General features: G+C 37.1%; 1 protein-coding gene across 3 annotated transcripts in view; it reads right to left on the reverse strand.

Annotated features, from left to right (window-relative positions):
* LOC115210968 (aprataxin and PNK-like factor) overlaps positions 1-21,293 on the reverse strand; it is a 121,603-nt gene that overhangs the window by 58,888 nt on the left and 41,422 nt on the right. For all 3 annotated transcript variants that reach the window (XM_029779793.2, XM_029779792.2, XM_029779794.2), the window contains exon 2: positions 2,857-2,928. In XM_029779793.2, the coding sequence (XP_029635653.1) occupies positions 2,857-2,928 (72 nt within the window). The remainder of the gene's footprint in view (positions 1-2,856; positions 2,929-21,293) is intronic.

The raw sequence follows: 21,293 nt of genomic DNA on the forward strand, positions 1-21,293 counted from the left end.
CAAGTTGCAAATCAGGACAACAGAACAAGAGAAATCACAAGAAAAAGTTAGGTTCAAAAATTGGAAAGGTGAGAAAAAAAAAACAAGTAAAATAAAGGCAACAAGAAAAAGAAGAATTAGAGTTATGTCCCCTTTCAGTGTAGAATTGTAAGGCTAGAATGGTGTAGAATCAAAGAGAGGTGTTAGAAGTCTGTGATACAGCTGCACAATTCACCAAAAGAAACTTGTCCATTGGAATTCAGTAGTTCAGTGGAATTCTCAGATCTAAAAAGGATATGTAATCTTTCAGCTACACATAACTTGCATTTTTTTTACACATTAACATATTGTATGGATTTTTCCTGATCAGAAATTTTCAGCAAATTTTTCAGGGCCTCTAAGACTGATGGAAGGAAGGGAAGGAAGTAATCCTCAAATCAAAGATCTGACCTGGATACCAGCAACAGAGTGAACACTGCTAAAGGGGGTCAAGGCGGCGAGCTGGCAGAACCGTTAGCACGCCGGGCTAAATGCGTAGCCGTATTTCGTCTGCCGTTACGTTCTGAGTTCAAATTCCGCCGAGGTCGACTTTGCCTTTCATCCTTTTGGGGTCGATAAATTAAGTATCAGTTACGCACTGGGGTCGATGTAATCGACTTAATACCTATGTCTGTCCTTGTTTGTCCCCTCTGTGTTTAGCCCCCTGTGGGTAATAAAGAAATAGGTGATGGTGAAAATATTCTAGTGAAGATTAAATGCTGCCACCATCACCATCATCATCATCATCATCACTGCCATTTTAACATCCTTTTTTCTATACTTGCATAGGTCAGGCAAAGTCTATTGAAGCAGACTTTGTAAGGCTGAAGCCCTGCCTGTTGTTAACCCTTAGCAGTTTTCAAGCAGAGCATGTTTCACAGAATACTGACATGGATGATATTGTTTGTTCTGATAGTGATATTCATTTAGAACCCAATGTCAGGTAAAGGAAATACGAGCATGTGTGTATATGTGTGTGTGTATGCATGAGAGAGAGAAAGAGAGAGAGAATCGTTTTTCAGTTTCTGTCTGCCATATCCACTCAAAAAGATTTGGCTAACCCAGGGTTGTAGTAGAAGACACTTGCTCAATTGCCATGCAGGCATCTTCCTTCTTCTATAACTCTTTACTCTTTTACTTGTTTCAGTCATTTGACTGCGGCCATGTTGGAGCACCGCCTTTAGTCGAGCAAATCGACCCCGGGACTTATTCTTTGTAAGCCCAGTACTTATTCTATCGGTCTCTTTGCTGAACCGCTAAGTGACGGGGACATAAACACACCAGCATCGGTTGTCAAGCGATGTTGGTGGGACAAACACAGATATACAAACTCACACACACATATATATATATATACATATATACGACAGGCTTCTTTCAGTTTCCATCTACCAAATCCACTCACAAGGCTTTGGTTGGCCCGAGGCTATAGTAGAAGACACTTGCCCAAGGTGCCACGCAGTGGGACTGAACCCGGAACCATGTGGTTGGTAAACAAGCTACTTACCACACAGCCACTCCTGTGCCTAACCCCAGACTAACCAAACAAAGCCTTGCAGTATTTAATAAAATATCCCTCTGCATTCTCGGCGCAAATCCTTGAAGAGTCAACATTTCTTTCTTTCCCTCTCTCCACATTCAAGAAGTTAATTAAGCAATATATACAGGGTTGATTCAATTAGTTTTACCCCTCCCCAATAAATCTGTGGCCTGAGGCCTAAGAAAGTAATCTTCATAGATATAATATAAGCAAAACCGTTCTCAGATAATCATGTTCTCAAAAGTAGCCAATCAGGTTGAAGCAAAGTTAAGGACAGAATTTCATTTGCTTGATTCGTTATTAATTCTCATTTTTTCCTGATCCACTTTCAAATACCTAACCCTTTGCCTGCCCAAAACATTTTCATAAGTTTGTCCTAAATGTCCATGCTTGTTTTTAGACTTATATTTGGCCCTTGTTTCATACATTCTAAGTCTTAAGTTACTCTGGGGGTTGAAAAAAATTGGGAATTTGTATCATATATGATGCATGGATGCCTTTGCTTGTCCTGTGTAGCGATGTGCAACCAAGAGAATACCTTCCATCAGGCATTTGCCATATTCTGAATGCCATACTTTCCGTAGGTATGGATACATTGAAACTCCGATGTCTGGCAGCTGACTTGGCAGACACCCATAAAGTTATTAACGATCTTACTAACAATAACTCTGAGCACCTTTTCAAATTCCACCTGTCTAACACCCGTGGACATGTTTACAAAGTCAGAAAACAGTACAGCCCCCATGACTTTCAGAAACATTTTTTCACACTAAGAGTTGCTGAAGCATGGAACAAACTGCCGGCATCAGTTGTTAGTTGCCGGAGCACTGCATCCTTCAAAACTCCCATGCTTCCTGAGATTCGCCAACACTCCACCTGATTTTCTCCCCTCCATACACACGCAAGCATGTATCTGACTTATACACTGTTCACTTTCCAGACATTTGTACATTACTGCATATGCTTTATATGCACTTTTGACAAGTTGTGGTGCACCTGAGCACTGTATACAATAATTTCATTATTATTATGATACATACGACAGGCAAAGGGTTAACAAAGATTATAAACACCCATGTATCTTCTCATTCTAGAATAAACAGTCATCTTCCATACTAGCTGATCATGAGTTCAAATATAAAGGAGGACAAATCTGAATACTATAAGCCTTTGGTCTGCCGTTTACTTCACACCAGCACCTGCAGTAAACAGTTGTTCTATCGTTCATCCCATACCACCACTTTTAGTGAAGTAACAACAATATGTTTTTAAACCTGTGTCAAGTGATCTATACTTACCGGTGTAAGAAACAATGTCCCATCTACTACCTCCAGCATGCCATGGTTACGAGACACTCGCTTGTCAAGAACCTGAAACAGAGAGAACAGAAACAGTGATGTCAGAAGAGTCATTTTAAATGTTTAACAACAAATAGATGGCAGAAAGATTACTGCTTAGATAACACACATTTATCATCCCATAGTTTCAGTCATTTGACCATTTTCTAGAGAATCATCAATGAAATCAACACCAACCCTTACTTTATTGATCAAAGAAAATAAAGGCAAAATGGGAAAGGCTAGGATTTGAACTCAGCACACAAAGGACATAACCAAAAACTACATGGTATTTGGTCTCAGACTGTACTGAGATACGGACATAAAAGCACCATCCGTCCGTGGCCGTTTGCCAGCTCCGTCTGGCACCTGTGCGGGTGGCACGTATAAAGCACCCACTACACTCACGGAGTGGTTGGCGTTAGGAAGGGCATCCAGCCGTAGAAACACTGCCAGATCAGACTGGGCCTAATGCAGCCTTCTGGCTTCACAGATCCCAGTTGAACCGTCCAACCCATGCTAGCATGGAAAGCGGACGCTAAATGATGATGATGATGATGATGAACAGGTCGCAGTCTCAAAGTGACAAAAATATTTTGACAAATTAAATTCAAATGTTGAAGTGAATCTAACGGTTTTTTTGTGTTTCTTAAATGGCTTGTAAACACCTTCCACACTGCAATTGTTTTCGTTCCAGTACACGATCTCAGATCAGGTCACTTGCTATGCAAGTACATCTCTGTACTGATTCTGCCATCCAACTACCATTTATGGTACTATTCATTTACCATTAAATTTCTTAACTAATTCTACTACAAGCTTCTGATTTTTATGGTAGAGTTTCATCTACATGTTATTAATAGGCATGGATATGGGGTTAGGAAGCTCATTTCTCAACCATATGGTTTCAAATTCAGTTTCACAGCGTGGCACCTTGGACAAGTGTCTTCTGCTAAAGCCTTGGACTGACCAAAGCCTTGGGATTGAATTTAGTAGGATGAAGTTCTGTCATGTGTATACTTGTGTGTGCAAGAGCTTGTGACTCCTTTAGTAGATAGGAGGGAAAAACTACATCAAGGTAGCCTTATGTAATCATTCAACCTGCAAAAAGTAGCAACCAAATTTGCCTCAAACCTTACCCTATTGTGATAGCTCTGCATAAATGTACATTATTTACATTTGACAGATATTTGTCCTCATCTTGTTTGTTGTTAACACATTTTGGCTGGTATACCCTCCAGCCTTCATCAGGTTTCTTGGGGGAAATTTCGAACCTAGGTTCTCATTCCTAAGGTATTTTTCGATGTTGTTATTGTCGTTGCTGTTGTTGTTGTTATTATTCAGGTCACTGTCTGGAATTGAACTTGGAATCTTGGGGTTAGTAGCCCACGCTCTTAACCATTACGTCATATGCCCGTGGGCATAAATGTAGCCTGAACTAAGGCTGCACAACAATTGCCTATAGTAATATGGATACCATTAAGTTTGGCTACTCATTTTTTTATATTAAGCTTCATTAAAAACATTGAGGGTTTTTTTTTGTTTTTTTTTTGTCAAAACATTGCCTTGCCTTAGGCTTTCAACTTCTCATGGGGTTGTATGCTATCATGACATGAATCTATCTTGGGAATCTAAGTCTGATGGAGCCCATCCCTTTCCAAAACTAACCTTAGCAAATAACTTCCAAAAGGAAAGAGATAAAGAGGAAGAGAAAAGAAGAATGAACTCCAGTGATGGACTGATATCTTTTAACCCTTTAGTGTTCAGAATACTCTGTCAAATGTAATACTTTTTCACTCAAATTGTTTTGAATTAATCGTGCATTATCTTATAGCTTTGAGGTTTCAATGATGTGATTGCTTATTTTCAGAATGGCATTGTAGGTTAGGAGTGAGAGGCTAGATATTGCCAGTTTGAATATAAAACATGTAGAATATATTGGGCTGGATTTGGCCGGTTTAAACACTAAAGGGTTAAATAATCATCTCTAGATAGACATGACTGTAGATAAGAAGCCTGCTTCCAAACCATGTGGTCTTGGGTTCAATCCCACTGGAAATAAGATGGAAAAGGTCTAATGCATTTTTTAAAATTAAATTTTGAATAACTTGGATTGGGAAAAAGTAGGAAAATCTGAAATGAAATTTTTTCTGAGATGAGACATTTTGACACAGTTGTTTTGACACTGCATATAAAAACACTCAATTTCAACCTTCACTCTCTGTCTGTCTGTCTGTCACCCTCTGTGTGTGTGTATGAGAGAGAGAGAAAGAGTGTGTGTGTGAGTGTGAGTGTGTGTGTATGTGTGTGTGTGTGTGAGTGTGTGAGAGAGAGAGAGAGAGAGAGAGAGAGTGTGTGTGTGTGTGTGTGTGTGTGTGTGTGTGTGTGTGCATGTGCATAAGTGCACATGCACATGTGCATTTCTATTTATATTTACACTCTGAAGTCCACTGTGGCTTATGTTAGTGTCTCCTTTATGTCCCATAATGATAAATAGAGAACAACGAAGCAAGTATTCCTGGGTTCAATACAACTGAGTGAACTTCTGAAGGTGTTGCTCCAGCATGACTTCAGTTAAATGACTGAAACCAATAAAAAATATCACTCACACACACACACACAGAATCATTAATTAATGAAATTCCCTATGGTAAAAGGATTGCTTCTAAAATTAACTACCTAAGTTCACTTAATTACCACAGGGTTTGACAACTTATGGTACAACAATCAGTGCAAAATTAAAATATAGGTCCGTTAAACATTCACTGCTTTATTAATCGTGTAGCACTTATAATTGTGGTGGAAGCACTCCGTCGGTTACGACGACGAGGGTTCCGGTTGATCCAAATCAACGGAACAGCCTGCTCGTGAAATTAACGTGTAAGTGGCTGAGCACTCCACTGACACGTGTACCCTTAACGTAGTTCTCGGGGTATTCAGCATGACACAGAGAGTGACAAGGGCTGGCCTTTGAAATACAAGGTACAACAGAAACAGGAAGTAAGATTGAGAGAAAGTTGTGGTGAAAGAGTACAGCAGGGATCACCACCAGCCCCTGCCGGAGCCTCGTGGAGCTTTAGGTGTTTTCGCTCAATAAACACTCACAACGCCCGGTCTGGGAATCGAAACCGCGATCCTATGACCGCGAGTCCACTGCCCTAACCACTGGGCCATTGCGCCTCCACCAAGCACTTATAATTATAAAAGAAGGGACAAAACTGATAAATATATTTTGGCATTTTCAAAACTTATTCCTGGTGCCAACTCTTATTGGCAACATAACCAAACATGCTTACACAAAAGACTGGAAATGAAAGACACTACTCTCATGTCAGTGACACTCGCTTACAACTATCATATCATGTCAAGACAGTAACACAAACACACACATGTATGTAACAAGTTTCTTTCAGTTTCCATCTACCAAATCCACTCACAAGGCTTTGGTTGACTAGAGGCTATAGTGGAAGACACTTGCCCAAGGTGCCATAAAGTGGGACTGAACCCGAAGCCATGTGGCGAGGAAACAAACTTCTTACCACGCTGCCACACCTGCACCTTATATTGAAGTACTGGTTTAAATCTTCCAATGGGCAACAGGAAACTATTGCGTGGCTCAGTGGTTAGAGTGTCAGGCTCACAGGAATGAGGTTGAGAGTTTGATTCCCGGACCAGGCCATGTGTTATATTCTTGAGCAAGACACTTTATTTCACGTTGCTCCAGTTCACTCAGCTGTAGAAATGAGTTGCTATGTCACTGGGGCCAAGCTGTATCAGCCCCTTTTGCCTTTCCCTTGGATAACACCAGTGGCATGGAGAGTGGAAGCTAGTATGCATGAACAAACTGCTGGTCTTCCATAAACAACCTTGCCCAGACTTGTGCCTCAGAGGGGAACTTTCTAGGTGCAATCCCATGGTCATTCATGACCGAAAGGGGTTTTTACTTTATCTCTTTCTCAACACATCTAAAAATCTAAAAGATTATCCAGAGACCAAATCTGCCACCAATTCGCTAAATGGTTTTATGCACAAGAAGAAAGATAAACAAGATGACAGTTCCTATAAAGCAAAATTAAATTAGGTTTTCTCTCCATAAAAACCATAGTTACCACTGTAAATATGCTTTCATTTTTTTTTTTTTTTCAGTGAAATTAACATAATGCTTTTACAATATTCAAGAAAATTACAATTTCCAAATTTAGAATAAATCCTAGAATTGACAATTAAAGTTCAAAAGAAATTTAATTACAGAAAGCAGTGATTCCAAAACATGTTCAAACCCACCCTGAACCTCACTTGATTCCATAAACCAGAACCTGTACTCCATTAAAAGGCATTGTTCTGAACTCTATGGTTTGAAAATTTCTATGGAATATGGTAATACAATAAAATTCAAAACAGTCGCAATTAATTACACAATGAAGTTAAGATCTAATCACAATTAATTTCACAAACTTAATGAACTTGCTTCAGTAATACTGACTTCCAGCAGAGTGACAAACATTCACCAAACCTTAGACACCAATGCTTCACTGCATATGAAACCAACAAGGAAACCTTTATATGTTACTCAAATGGATACAAATAGCAGCTAAATCTCCCTCAAACCATACACTGGATAAATGAGAGGACATTCACTTCCAGTGGTTTTATTTTATTTTATTTTATTATTATTATTGAGTGAGAGGGCAGTGCATGCCATCAAAGTGACACTGGGGTAAAATATACGAAGCCCAGTATACCCATCATGACTACTCGTCTGATAAGGGTACACCAGGCACATGCATCACATAACCGTGCAGGTGGGGCCCAGTTAGAATTTTCTTCAGATCGAGTAACCCATCCCACTCAAAAGGTCCCTGAATAAGGGTTGTTTAACCCTTTAGTGTTCACATTATTCTGCCAAAATTAAAGCTTTTTCATCCACATTGTTTTGAATTAATCATGCATTATCTTGTAGCTATGAGATTTTGATGAGGTAGCTGTTAATTTTTAAAACGACATTGTAGGGTTGGTGTGAGAGACCAGATCTGGTCAGTTTGAACATAAAACAGGCAGAATACTTTTGGCCGGATATGGCCGGTTTAAATGCTAAAGGGTTAAGGATGTTGAACGAAATGCCCATGTTTCCAGAGGTGAATTATTCAAACCCCAAAGAATCCCTCAACACATGGCTATGATGCCTTCCCCCCGTCGTCAGCGGCGGCGTCATCATCATCATCATCATCATAAAATGCCTGCTTGATCAGGCCTGAATAGGGACTTGACAACAATAACTACTTCACTGCAAAGAATATATACACTCTATAATGAATATATGAAATATATTAATGGGTATCCAGTTATATTATCATTTCTTCAGTTGTAACTCAGTATCAGTAATTCCACTGCCTTTTTGATATGGATAGCAACACAATGCATGGCTCTTTGAAAACTGCTAGTATAATGAAATGATAGAGCCATTATGCAGTAGCTCAGCTGTCAAAAAAAAAAGACCCCAAATCTCCCTCCGATCATTCCCTTTAGCATTCAGATTATTTTTTTCAAATGTAATGCTTGGTTTCTACAGCTGAATGCCCTTCCTAACATCAACCACTTTACAGAGTGTGCTGGGTGCTCTTACTTGGCACCTCCACAAGTGCTTCACACAACCAGAAGGATCAGTCTTAAGCCGCGGAGTATGGGTCTTCTTGAGTTTCAGTGTTTAATTTGATATTTTTCATGAATACTGCTTGCCACAGCCTGCCTAACAGACAAATAGGTATCCCTATAACTTTTTTGTTGAGTAATAAGGAAGGAAATGAAATTAACGAGAAAAACAAAAAAAAAAGCAATCCCTATCTTATAATCTTATAATTGTTACCCAGGGAAAAAAAGGATACTAAAAGTTCTTTTTTATTAAATGAAATAAAGTTACAAATAATTGAGTAAACAAAATAATTGTTATTCAATATTTTCCATTTTAATATTAATGATATTTACACTTAATCCATTGGTGATGAGGTCTACTGATATGCATTCATCATCATCATCATTATTATTATTATTATTATTATTATTTTAACATCCATTTTTCCATGATTGCATGAGTCAGGCAGAGATTATTGAGAGATTTTCTATGGCCAGTCCTTACTTGTTTCCAAGCTAATATTTCCCTTTGGCCAGATATGGTTTTTCAGAATGTTAAAATTCATTTACAATAATCTCATAATGTCAAGACAAGGGAACACATACAAACAACACCCACATACGATCGTTTAGTTTCTCTCTACCAAATCCACTCACAAAGCTTTGGTCAGCCTGTGGTTACAATGAGCGGTACTAGGGTAAGGTGCCATGTAATGGGACTGAACCGAAAACCTCGTGGTTGAGAAGTAGACTTTTTAACCACACAGGCTTGCCTGCACCTTATGAGCTACAAAAAGAATAAAAGTGCTTAAAATATTTAATATCTGAACTGCAATTGATCAAGGAAAATATATATAAATATATATTCTTATTTCTTTACTGCCCACAAGGGGCTATACACTGAGGGGACAAACAAGGACAGACAAGGGGATTAAGTCGATTACATCGACCCCAGTGTGAAACTGATACTTTATTTATCGACCCCGAAAGGATGAAAGGCAAAGTCGACCTCGGCGGAATTTGAACTCAGAACATAGCAACAGACGAAATAACGCTAAGCATTTCGCCCGGCTTACTAACATTTCTGCCAGCTCGCCGCCTTATTTTCCTATATATATATCTCGTACCGGTGGCACGTAAAAAGCACCATCCGTTCGTGTCCGTTGCCAGCCTCGCCTGGCCCCCGTGCCGGTGGCACATAAAAAGCACCATCCATTCGTGGCCGTTTGCCAGCTCTGTCTGGCCCCTGTGCGGGTGGCACGTAAAAAGCACCCACTACACTCACGGAGTGGTTGGCGTTAGGAAGGGCATCCAGCCGTAGAAACACTGCCAGATCTGACTGGGCCTGATGAAGCCTTCCGGTTCACAGACCCCAGTTGAACCGTCCAACCCATGCTAGCATGGAAAACGGACGCTAAACGATGATGATGATGATTAGAGAAAAGATCTTGCTACGTATTCTCTTTAGCACAAAAAATGGTTAGCATAAAGCAGGTTAAAACAGAAAGAAACACTGAGTAATCAGCTTGATTGATTTAATTGAACTTTCATGATGATGATGATGATGATAATGAAGGAGGCATTTAGGAAAATAACTTGTTTTTTTTTAAATTTTATTAAGCTGGTGTTTGGAACAATATAATGAATGGTACTCGCATGAAATGACAATAGGTTTTAATTCAATCATTTTGATACCAAACCACCTGAGACTACCTCTTGTTTTTCTAACACAAAACTGCCTATTTTTAAAGTGTTTGTACTAAAATTAAAATATCCCAACATGATTATCTAAGAACCTTTTGTAAGATTACATTCCAAATATTAGTTTAATAATGAAAATAAAAAGATATAATAAATCCTTTCAAATACTTCATTCGTTTCAAAATTAATTGAAACTCAGAGCCAGTGTATTTCATTACAAATATAGAGATGAAAGGGTTAATTAAGAATTCTTTGAAACAGATTTGAAAGGCAATCTCAGGTAGGTTACATTTAAAGGGCTAAGATTTTTCACAACTTGTATTTTCTCAGAACATACTCTACTCTTTTACTTGTTTCAGTCATTTGACTGCGGCCATGCTGGAGCATCGCCTTTAGTCGAGCAAATTGACTCCAGGATTTATTCTTTGTAAGCCTAGTATTTATTCTATCAGTCTCTTTTGCCAAACCACTAAGTGATGGAGATGTAAACACACTAGTATCAGTTGTCAAGCGATATTGGGGGGACAAACACAGGCACACAAACACACATATGTGTATATATATATATATATATATATACATATGATGGGTTTCTTTCAGTTTCCGTCTACCAAATCCATTCACAAGGCTTTGGTCGGCCCGAGGCTATAGTAGAAGACACTTGCCCAAGGTGCCACGCAGTGGGACTGAACCCGGAACCATGTGGTTGGTAAGCAAGCTACTTACCACACAGCAACTCCTATGCCTTTTTTTTTTCTTTTTAATCAATTTTATCTATTTGATAGTTTCCTATATTTCTATCTCCATCCTAACATGCTTACTATTTTAGATTTATTTTTAGGGTTTTATGTAGCCAATTCCATAGAGTATTTGCTTGCCAATCAAAAAAAGTATCAATTCAGATACCTACAGTGGCAGGGGCCTGTGTTCTTTTAACTGTCAATGCACAACTCTCCCTAACTGTAAATAGAAGGATTGCACAAATAGATGGATGCTATGCATGTGACATGTTTTGCTAGTTTTCAATACTGACATTAACTCTTTAGCATTCAGATTACCCTGTCAAATGTAATACATATTTATCCAAGTTGTATTGAATTAATCATGAATTATTTCATAGCTTTGAGATTCTGATGATGTGATTGTTTATTTTTAGAATGACATTGTAGGGTAGGTATAAGAGGCTGGATTTAGTCAGTTTGAACATAAAAGAAGGTAGAATATTTAGGCTAAATATGACAAGTTTAAATGGTAAAGTGTTAAATCCTTTTTGTATGCTTCAAGAAAACATAGCAAACTCTATCAATATATTTCTCTTGAATTCAATAGTTGAATTCAACAAGACAGAATTCAATGGAGACCCAATAATCTAATAGTGAAGTAAGTGCTAATTTACTTAACCAATTTATTACCATATTTCTGTTGAAATATATTGCCTTTATTTTAATTAATTTTGAAAATGAAGAATTTAGTAAAATAACTTTGTCGTTATTAAGCTGGTGTATGGAACAAAACTCAGCATGAAATCATGATGGAAGTCTTTAATTTAGATCACTTCAAAAGAATGAAGTTTGTATCGCAGAACCAGGAGCAGTTGCAGACAGATTGGTAACAGAAAAGTAAACGTAGAGAGCAATATGATTTAGCAAATAGAGACTATACTGCTATTGAAGAAAGATATTGAACAATTATTGAATATAATTGAACAAATTAGCTAAACAAAAGTGCAAAAATTCAAAATGAAAATAATAATTTCTAATTTTCAAATGAGTTGTCACATTCAGTCCCAGTTAATTAAAACTAAAAGTAGGTGAGGTTGACTTTGCCTTTCATCCTTTCGGGGTCGATAAATAAAGTACCAGTTATGCACTGGGGTCGATGTAATCAACTTAATCCGTTTGTCCTCTCTGTGTATAGCCCCTTGTGGGTAGTAAAGAAATAGGTAATACAGTGAAGGGAAGGCTATATGATCTCTAGCAGACACAATGAAAACCCTGGACATATTTTGGTCTTACAGGATCTTCTGAGTGAAGCAAAGTTGTTCATGTATCTGCTACACCAAATCTCTCTCTCTCCTTCTCTCTCATGTTCAATTCAGGATCTCACGGATATACTACACCAATTCCTCACACACATCAGGGGCTATTTACAACTAAATGTCACCACTCTGTTCTATTCGTACGGCGAGTGAAGAGGATGTCACCGTTATCCTTTCCTCCTTTCTAGTCAGCACCGTGCATTCCTTACTCTTTCCCTCCCTTCTATACTATCAACTAGCAACCAACTCCTTCACCCCATCTACTCTCCTAATTTATGGTCATCCCCTTTCTCTTCAACCTTTAGTTTATCCTAATAAAATTCTCCTTTCAATGCCATCTACCCTTATAATATAACCAAAGAATTTTAACCTTTATTTCACAATTAATACTTCCAAAGCACTCTCAGGTTTCACTTGATCTGTATGTTCACCCATTGATGATAATCTCAACAATCATCTCCAACACTCCATTTCAAATGTTTCAATTTTCATTCTATGTTATTTGTCAAGCTTTCAGTTCATACATTAATGATGTAACACTGCTCTTAATCTCTGCCTTGTTGTTTGAAAAATTGTCTTATCTATCATATTTTTCTGTAGCCTCATCACAGCAGCCTTCTTAAGAACTATTCTTTTAATTCCATTTGAGCATCTGTTTCTTTCAGCCTTTAAATCCACTTTCACTTTCACTATCTGACCTCGGTCTTAAATTCCTTTAAATTTGAAGTTGACATAACTTTAGTAGTTTATATTTTCTTTCTTTCATTCATTATGTTTTAGTCTAGCCAACGTGTGCACTTTTCTTTCCTTTTCCAGCATTCTTCTCAGACCCTCTTCATTAGCAGCCAACAAGGCCGACAATTGTCAATTGCCAGTCCTGCCATTTTAACCCCTTTCATCTCACCTAATCTCTCTTTCCTCATGATATTTTTACTGTTGCTGTATAGAGGAACATATGCAACATAATGGAGCCCTTTTACTCAGTTGTAAACCACTGTGTCCCTAAATTCTGTTCTTGCTTTTTAGATTCTTGATCTGAAAAACTAAATATACTGATGGAACCATTTTTTTTTCAGCCATGTCCATGATTATAGCAAAAACTTTACTGTAATCAATGCAAGCACAAGTAGACCTCTTTGCAGTATTCCCAAGATGTTTCTATTATCCAACTACAGTTTGTTTGTTTTTGTTGGGGGTTTTTTTTGGGGGGGGGGGGATTATTCAATTGCTTGTTCCTTTAATTTTCTGCAAGCATCATGTTTTACAGCCAATTTCCTTCCTGATATATGCTGAAGCCAGTTTTGAATAATTTTCAAAACAGTTTTGCTTGGCTAGGATATGAAGAAAATTGCCTTATAATTATTGCATTCTTGCAAGCACTCTTTCTTTAGAGTGAAGATATTTTAGATATATATGGAGTTCTGTACAGCAAATGATATGTCCAGTAGTTACGCCATTAGGATCTATTCCATCTCAGTCACAGATTTTTTAAATTAATTTTTTTAAACTAAACAGTTTGAAACTTCGAATACTGGTAGAATTTCTCACATAGAACACGGTTTACTCTGAACATTTTTGGCAAAATTTCATGTTTTAGAAGTTATTTCATGTTAAAGTTGTCATATTTGGATAATTTCAACCAATTAACAACGTGTATTCAATTGAAGAAAGCTACTGCTGTTTGTGAAAGTAATCAAAGAGGAACAACTTCCGGTCATCTCTACTAAATGTCACCACTCTGTTCTATTCGTATGGCAAGCGAAGAGAATGTCACCATTATCTTTTCTTCCTTTCTAGTCAGCACCGTGCATTCCTTACTCTTTCCCTCTCTTCTACACTATCAACTAGCAACTAACAAACGAACTTGTCACTGCCACTACAATTACCATATTTTCTGGTGTATAAGCTGCTATTTGTTTACCTTCATGTTTTGATAATGTTATTTTTTATCTAATAAAGACTTTTGTATTGACGAAATGTGTTTGTTGTTGGTTATATTAAGATAAAATCATAACAATAATAATACATCTCATAGTCATTTTACTGTCTGTTGTATAAAAGATTAGAATTTAAAACCAAACACAACATTTAGCTCTTTCTTCTTCAACTAAGCTAAACATCTGAAATTTTCAATTCTCAGAACTTCCCAAACTGGAAATAATGAATAGAATTTTAAAAAAGTAGCAAACTGTTTTTTATTCAAATTTCTATTTTTCCATGCTTGCTCCACATAGGTCAGATGGAATTTGTTGAGGCTGATTTTCTATAGTCTGATGCCCTTCCTGTTGCCAACCCTTACTTGTTTCCGAGGTAATATCCTTTCATGACAAAACATGAAACATAGGACACTGCTTGCATGACATGGGCACTCATTTACAACTATGGTGCCCAGTCAAAGTAAGAAGACAGTAACACAGACACACACACATATATAGATATCATCATCATTATCATCGTTTAACGTCCACTTTCCATGCTAGCATGGGTAGGACAATTTGACTGAGGTTTGGCAAACCAGATGGCTGCACCAGACACCAGTCTGATCTGGCAGTGTTTCTACAGCTGGATGCCCTTCCTAACGCCAACCACTCCGAGAGAGTAGTGGGTGCTTTTACGTGCCACCGGCATGAGGGCCAGTCAGGCAGTACTGGCAATGGCCATGCTCAAATGGTGCCTTTTATGTGCCACCTGAACAGGAGCCAGTCCAGCGGTACTGGCAACAACCTCACGTTTTTTCATGTGCCACCAGCACAAGTGCTAGTAAGGCGACACAGGTAACGATCACACTTGAATGGTGTTTTTAACATGCCATCGGCACAGAGGCCAGCTTGTTGCTCTGGCAACGATTTCACGTATATATGTATAGACACACACACACACACAAACAAAAACACCCACACTATACACAGGTTGGCCCAAAAGTAGGTTTACAGTTATCACATAGGCACTTTAAATATCTTTTAAAACATTTTATTACATTTAAATTTCTATCTTACAAACTGAAAAGGGAGCTTGACAAAATTAACTGAATTAGCATAGATTAATGGTTTCATATTTTTTTTATAATTAAGATCTAAACTGTTAATATATGAATGTGAAAGAGATAGTTGAATAACTGTAAACCTACTTTTGGGCCATCATGTACATGTGTATATACTAGCTTAAAAGCTGCCCGATAGGGGTTTGTTGGAATTGTTTCCTCCAGAGTCATATCCCAATGATAATCGTATGTGTCACAAAAAATCATGTAAAAAAAAAATTGCCAAAAACAATCGCAATAATGAAAACATAGGAATCCAAAATTTCAGGATTGCAGGTCTGGATTCGGCCCAGAATGTTTTTAATTTACCCATAGAGTTAGCCTTTAGATTATGAAAATTGTTATTGTACTAAAAAATTTGTCCCCAAAAAATGCGTAGGAAAAAAAAAAAAAAAATTGCTGAAAACAATCACAGTAATGAAAACCTGGGAATCCAAAATTTCAGGATTGTGGGTCCAGATTCACCCAGAATGTTTTTAATTTACTCATGGAGTCAGCCTGATTCCAAAATGGTATGATATGTTGGAATACGGCCTCTAGGAGTAAAGTTTAAAAAGTGTGACATACTGACATTGATAGAATTGTTAGCACGTCAGGCGAAATGCTTAGCGGTATTTCATCTGCTGTTAGGTTTTTAGTTCAAATTCCGCAGAGGTAAACTCTGCCTTTCATCCTTTTGGGGTTGATGAAATTAGTAAAAGTTACATACTGGGGTCAATGTAATTGACTTAATCCCTTCCCTCAAAATTTGAGGCCTTGTGTTTCCAGTAGAAAGGGTTTATTAAAGTTGAAAAAGTGTGACACACATTCACATTTATTATATTAGATATGTTTAATTTGGGGGAAGCTTTATTTCAATTAAAGTGTATTTTATATGTGTGTGTGTATTAAAGAAAGCAAAACATAAAACAAAAATTATAGTGTTCAGTATGTTGGCCACAAGAATTTCTGTTAAAGAAACATGGTTAAACAAAGTTGTACATAGTCTCTCACTCTTTCTCTCACATACCCACTCTTTCTCTCTCTCTTTTATTATTACTTCCACTGCCACCATCAACACTTCTACTTTTAATAAAACATCAACTCTCCCTAAATTTCTTTGTCTCTCTTTCTCTCCCTCTCTGTTCCTTTCTCTCTCTCTCTCTCTCTCTCTCACTGTCTTTGCCACTGCCCTCACCATCGTTATGCCTACTATTACTCTCACCCCATCATGAGGAATAGTAAGAGTGTCATTGAATAGTGAGAGAGGGGTCTTAATGTGACACACTGACACACAGAAATTAGTTTACACATTTATTATATTAGATAGATGTATGTATCTATATATGACAGGATTCTTTTAGTTACAGTCTACCAAATCCATTCACAAGGCTTTGATCAGCCTAAAGGCTATAGAAGACACTTGCCCAAAGTGCCATACAGTAAAACTGAATCTGAAATCATGTGGTTGGAAAGCAAGCATCTTACCACACAGCCACACCCATATTTATTTCAGAGTCACTGGAAAAATATCAAAAAAGTGGAAAAAGAAAAAGCAAAGAAAAAGTAAAGAATAATCCTTTGAAAGATAAAAGATGTTTTTCTGAATAACTTATTAGTTCTGAATTCCAATCTGAAGTATATTTTCACTTGCTATTATATCCTGACATGGTTACTTTATGACTTGATTTGTTTTCTTGTCATCTCAAGGTTATTTAAATGTCGGATAGACTTAAAGAGCTTCTAACTAGGATATTTTCCTCAAGCTTTTCAATAAGAAGGATATTGTATAAGATCTATCTAGTGATATCATGGGCTAGGTCAAACACTAAGGATTAAGAATTAAGATATATTAACCTACAGCAACATTGATGGTAATGTTGCAGGCCTTTTTTTTTTGGAAAATAAATGACAGATTGGAGATGGTTGTTTGATGTGATGCACGAGAGATTGTCTCTGATTCTTACAATAAAAATCAAAGCATTAGATCATTAAAATAAAATCAAAATGTCCGCATCAATTTTAGAGAAGAAACAACAATGAAATGTTGTGACATATCCATCTTTCCCAAAGGCATTAACAATGTAAGTGATGCAGAATCAGTTTCAAATGACAACTAAAACTCAAGTTATTCAGGAAAATAACACCAATACAAAAAAAAAAGTGTGTGTGTGTGTGTGTTGTGTACATTAACAGCAAGATATCACTAATGTGTATGTGTGTGTATATATATATATATATATATATACATATATCATCATCATCATCATCGTTTAACGTCCGTTCTCCATGCTAGCATGGGTTGGACAGTTCGACCGGGGATCTGGGAAGCCAGAAGGCTGCACCAGGCTCCAGTCTTATCTGGCAATGTTTCTACAGCTGGATGCCCTTCCTAACGCCAACCACTCCGTGAGTGTAGTGGGTGCTTTTTACGTGCCACCCGCACAGGTGCCGGGCGAGGCTGGCAACGGCCACGGTCGGATTGGTGCATTTTACGTGCCACCGGCATATATATACATATATACATATATATATATATATATGCCGGTGGTACGTAAAATGCACCAATCCGGAAATAAAAAGTCAAGATAGAAAATGCTAAAATAATTTTATAAAAAACATTTCAGTACCGCTTTCAGTCATTGAGACTTTTTCAACTGTAAGTATGGAAAACAATTAAATTTGGAAAAATTAAAAGAAAAGTTTTTTTTTAAAGAATATTTGTATAGTATTCAAATACAAGTGGCATTTTCCTTGTTTCTGCCTGTCTCTGTCTCTCTTGTTTATGGTTGGATGCCCTTATATATATATAGTCCACTCTGCTGGGTGGCTGGTGTTAGGAAGAGCATCTAACCATAAAAACCATGCCAAAACAGACACAGAAGTCGAGTGCAGACTTCTGCCTGGCCACCTCCTGTCGAACTGTCCAACCCTTGCCAGCATGGAAGGCAGACATTAAAGAATGATAATGATGATATATTCTTTTATTTGTTTCAGTCATCTGACTGCAGCCATACTGGAGCACCACCTTTAGTCAAGCAAATCGACCCTAGGACTTATTCCTTGTAAGCCTAGTACTTATTCTATTGGTCTCTTTTGCCGAACCGTTGAGTTACAGGGATGTAAACACACCAGCATCAGTTGTCAAATGAAGTTGGGTGGGGACAAACACAGACACACAAACATATACATACATATATGACAGGCTTCTTTCAGTTTCCATCTAACAAAATCACAAGGCTTTGGTCGGCCTGAGACTATAGTAAAAGACACTTGCCCAGAAAACATTTTTTATACATATACAACAGGCTTCTTTCACTTTCTGTCTACCAAATCCACTCACAAGATTTTGGTTGGCTTGGAGCTATATTAGACGCTATATTAGAAGTCACCCAAGAACTGTTATAGAACTGTCATCAATGTGAAATCTTAAGGGTGGTAGCCAGGGGAATGACACATAGGACAAAATCTCCAGTGATTATCAGATAAATGTACTTTTCTGTTCTCCATGCTGAAAATCATTTCTTTGCTGTTGTTTTGTTAGTGCTGTCATAGCTGTTAGGTAAATTCCATATTTAGTTAACCCTTTGGTGTTTAAGCCAGCCATATCTGGCCCAAATATCTTACATGTTTTTACATTCAAACTGGCCATATTTAGCCTCTCACACCTAACCTACATTGACATTCTAAGAATAAACTATCATACCATTGAAACTTCAAAGCTATAAGATAATGTATGATTAATTCAAAACGATTTGAGTGAAAAAAGTCTTACATTTAACAGGGTAATCTGAACACTAAAGGGTTAAGCTATACACAAAAATCAACAGAGAACCAGAGTGTGTTGGAGAAAGTTACATTTAGTTAAACACATAAGGGCAAGAGCCATTGGTTGACTCATACTTAGAAGAAGCCCCCTTCACTGCAGACCCACTCCCTAGCTAATCCACAGTGACGACCCTTTCTAGAGTTTGTCTGTCATAAGTCCTTGAGCAGTGCCCTCCATAGGCTCTGTTATTATAATACTTAAGCACTGAAAACCGCTCTCCAAATGGTTTTCTACCAGTTGCTAAATGATATTTCCGTATTTGATTTTCAATTTGTGCAATTTTTTTTTATTAATTTTCCTTTGTACTTTTTATTCATCTATAGCACTTGTTCACTCAGTAAATAAATTTAGGGCACAACTACAGAAGTGTACTTTGTTGACTTTGTTTCCTCATAACTTTCTAAAATAATGGATTTTTTTTTAATGAAATTTTCTGCAGTACACTTCATATAGTGTAGATTATGATTAAACTGGAATTTGTTATGAAAACTTTTCGGAAAGTGGGGGGTGGGTGATTTTCAGATAATTTACATGCCTTGACTTTGTTTCCTCATAACTTTCAGAAAAATGGATATTTTTTTTAATGGTATTTTCAACAAAATACCTTTCAGAAGGTGTATATAACAATTATATTGGAATTTAATGTAAAAAAAAACAAAAACGAAAAAAGGTGGGGAGGGGCAGATATTTCACATATCTTGAGTTTGTTTTTTCATGTTCTGATGATTTAAATATGGAGTGGTTGGCGTTAGGAAGGGAATCCAGCTGTAGAAACTCTGCCAAATCAAGATTGGAGCCTGGTGCGGCCATCTGGTTTGCCAGCCCTCAGTCAAAATTGTCCAACCCATGCTAGCATGGAAAGCGGATGTTAAACAATGATGATGATGATGTTGAAAGAAAAAAAACTGCTTTTGAAACCCACATTTAGTGTTGTGCATCACTTTCTATAAAAGATTTCTTTTTGAGAATTTTCAGCAAAGGGTGGAATAATCCTCAAAAGTAATTTTTTTCCCAACATAATTGTAATTAAATCATCAAAACATCTGAAAAATATTTGTAGAAAATTTCATTTAAAAAAACCCATTTTTCTATTTTATCTTGCAGTGAATTAAAATTGCATTGTGCTGTTGGAATCTTCAATAATAAAAAGAGATTAAAACCACATTTTGATAAAAATATAAAATTGGGATTTCTAACAATTTTCAAGAAAGTGTTGAGGTTAATAATTACTTTCTTTTAGTAAAAGTTACAAACTCATAACTAATTAATAAGCAGCTTTCTTCATTATAGTATATATACATAAGCACTGAAGCTTCTATAAATCTTTGAATTTGCTTGTTACCACATTCCTGCCAATAGTGTTTGTAAATCCCTCTCAACATCTTAAAAAAAAATTATCTTTTCAATGCCAGAAAGTGAAAAGGATATTGCAAGAGCTAAATATCAATTATTCAATCTTTCAGAAATAGCAACTGTATTGTCCTCAAATCACACCTTACTGTCTTCAAAATAAAAGAGTACATCTCTCTATATATAAAGCTGAAGTTGTCTGTGTATGGCAGGTTTGGTAGCCTTCAACTAACACTATCTCCTCCGAGACCCTGCAGCACAAGTTGACCAAAATTGAGAGTATGATAGAAGAAGGCTTGTTCTTCATTCCGTAGAAGAAAAAAATTCAAATCGGACCATGTTAACACCAAAAATTATTTACATCAAAAAGGTGCTTTTTTTCTATGAAAATCCCTAATTTTTACGATTTTTTGACTGCTGTGTTGCCATTTTTTGTGTATTTCAACCAGAAAAATGTTCGCTTAAAGAGAATAACAAGCTACATAATGCAAAATTTTTACTTCTCAAAAATTCCAATTCTAAAGGGTCGAAACAAACACGAGCAACACCAGGCGATACTGCTAGTTAAATAATAAAGCACTAGGTACACAATCTGTTAACTAGAGTATTGTCATAGATAGAACACTTTTCACCATACCCTAAAAGGCTGCCCTTGTTTTAAACAAAAACTCAACGAATGAATGACTGAATATGCCCATCCTCATAGTTCTAGGTTGAGGGACCCTCAGACAAAATCACTGCTCTTCACCACACCCCATGGTCTCATGCTATATCAAGACATTCCACCAGAGTTCTCCCCCATTCAGTCATTGATGGAATCATTCCATCATTTC

This window comes from Octopus sinensis, linkage group LG4 (genome assembly GCF_006345805.1).
Source record: "Octopus sinensis linkage group LG4, ASM634580v1, whole genome shotgun sequence".
Lineage (NCBI taxonomy): Eukaryota > Metazoa > Mollusca > Cephalopoda > Octopoda > Octopodidae > Octopus > Octopus sinensis.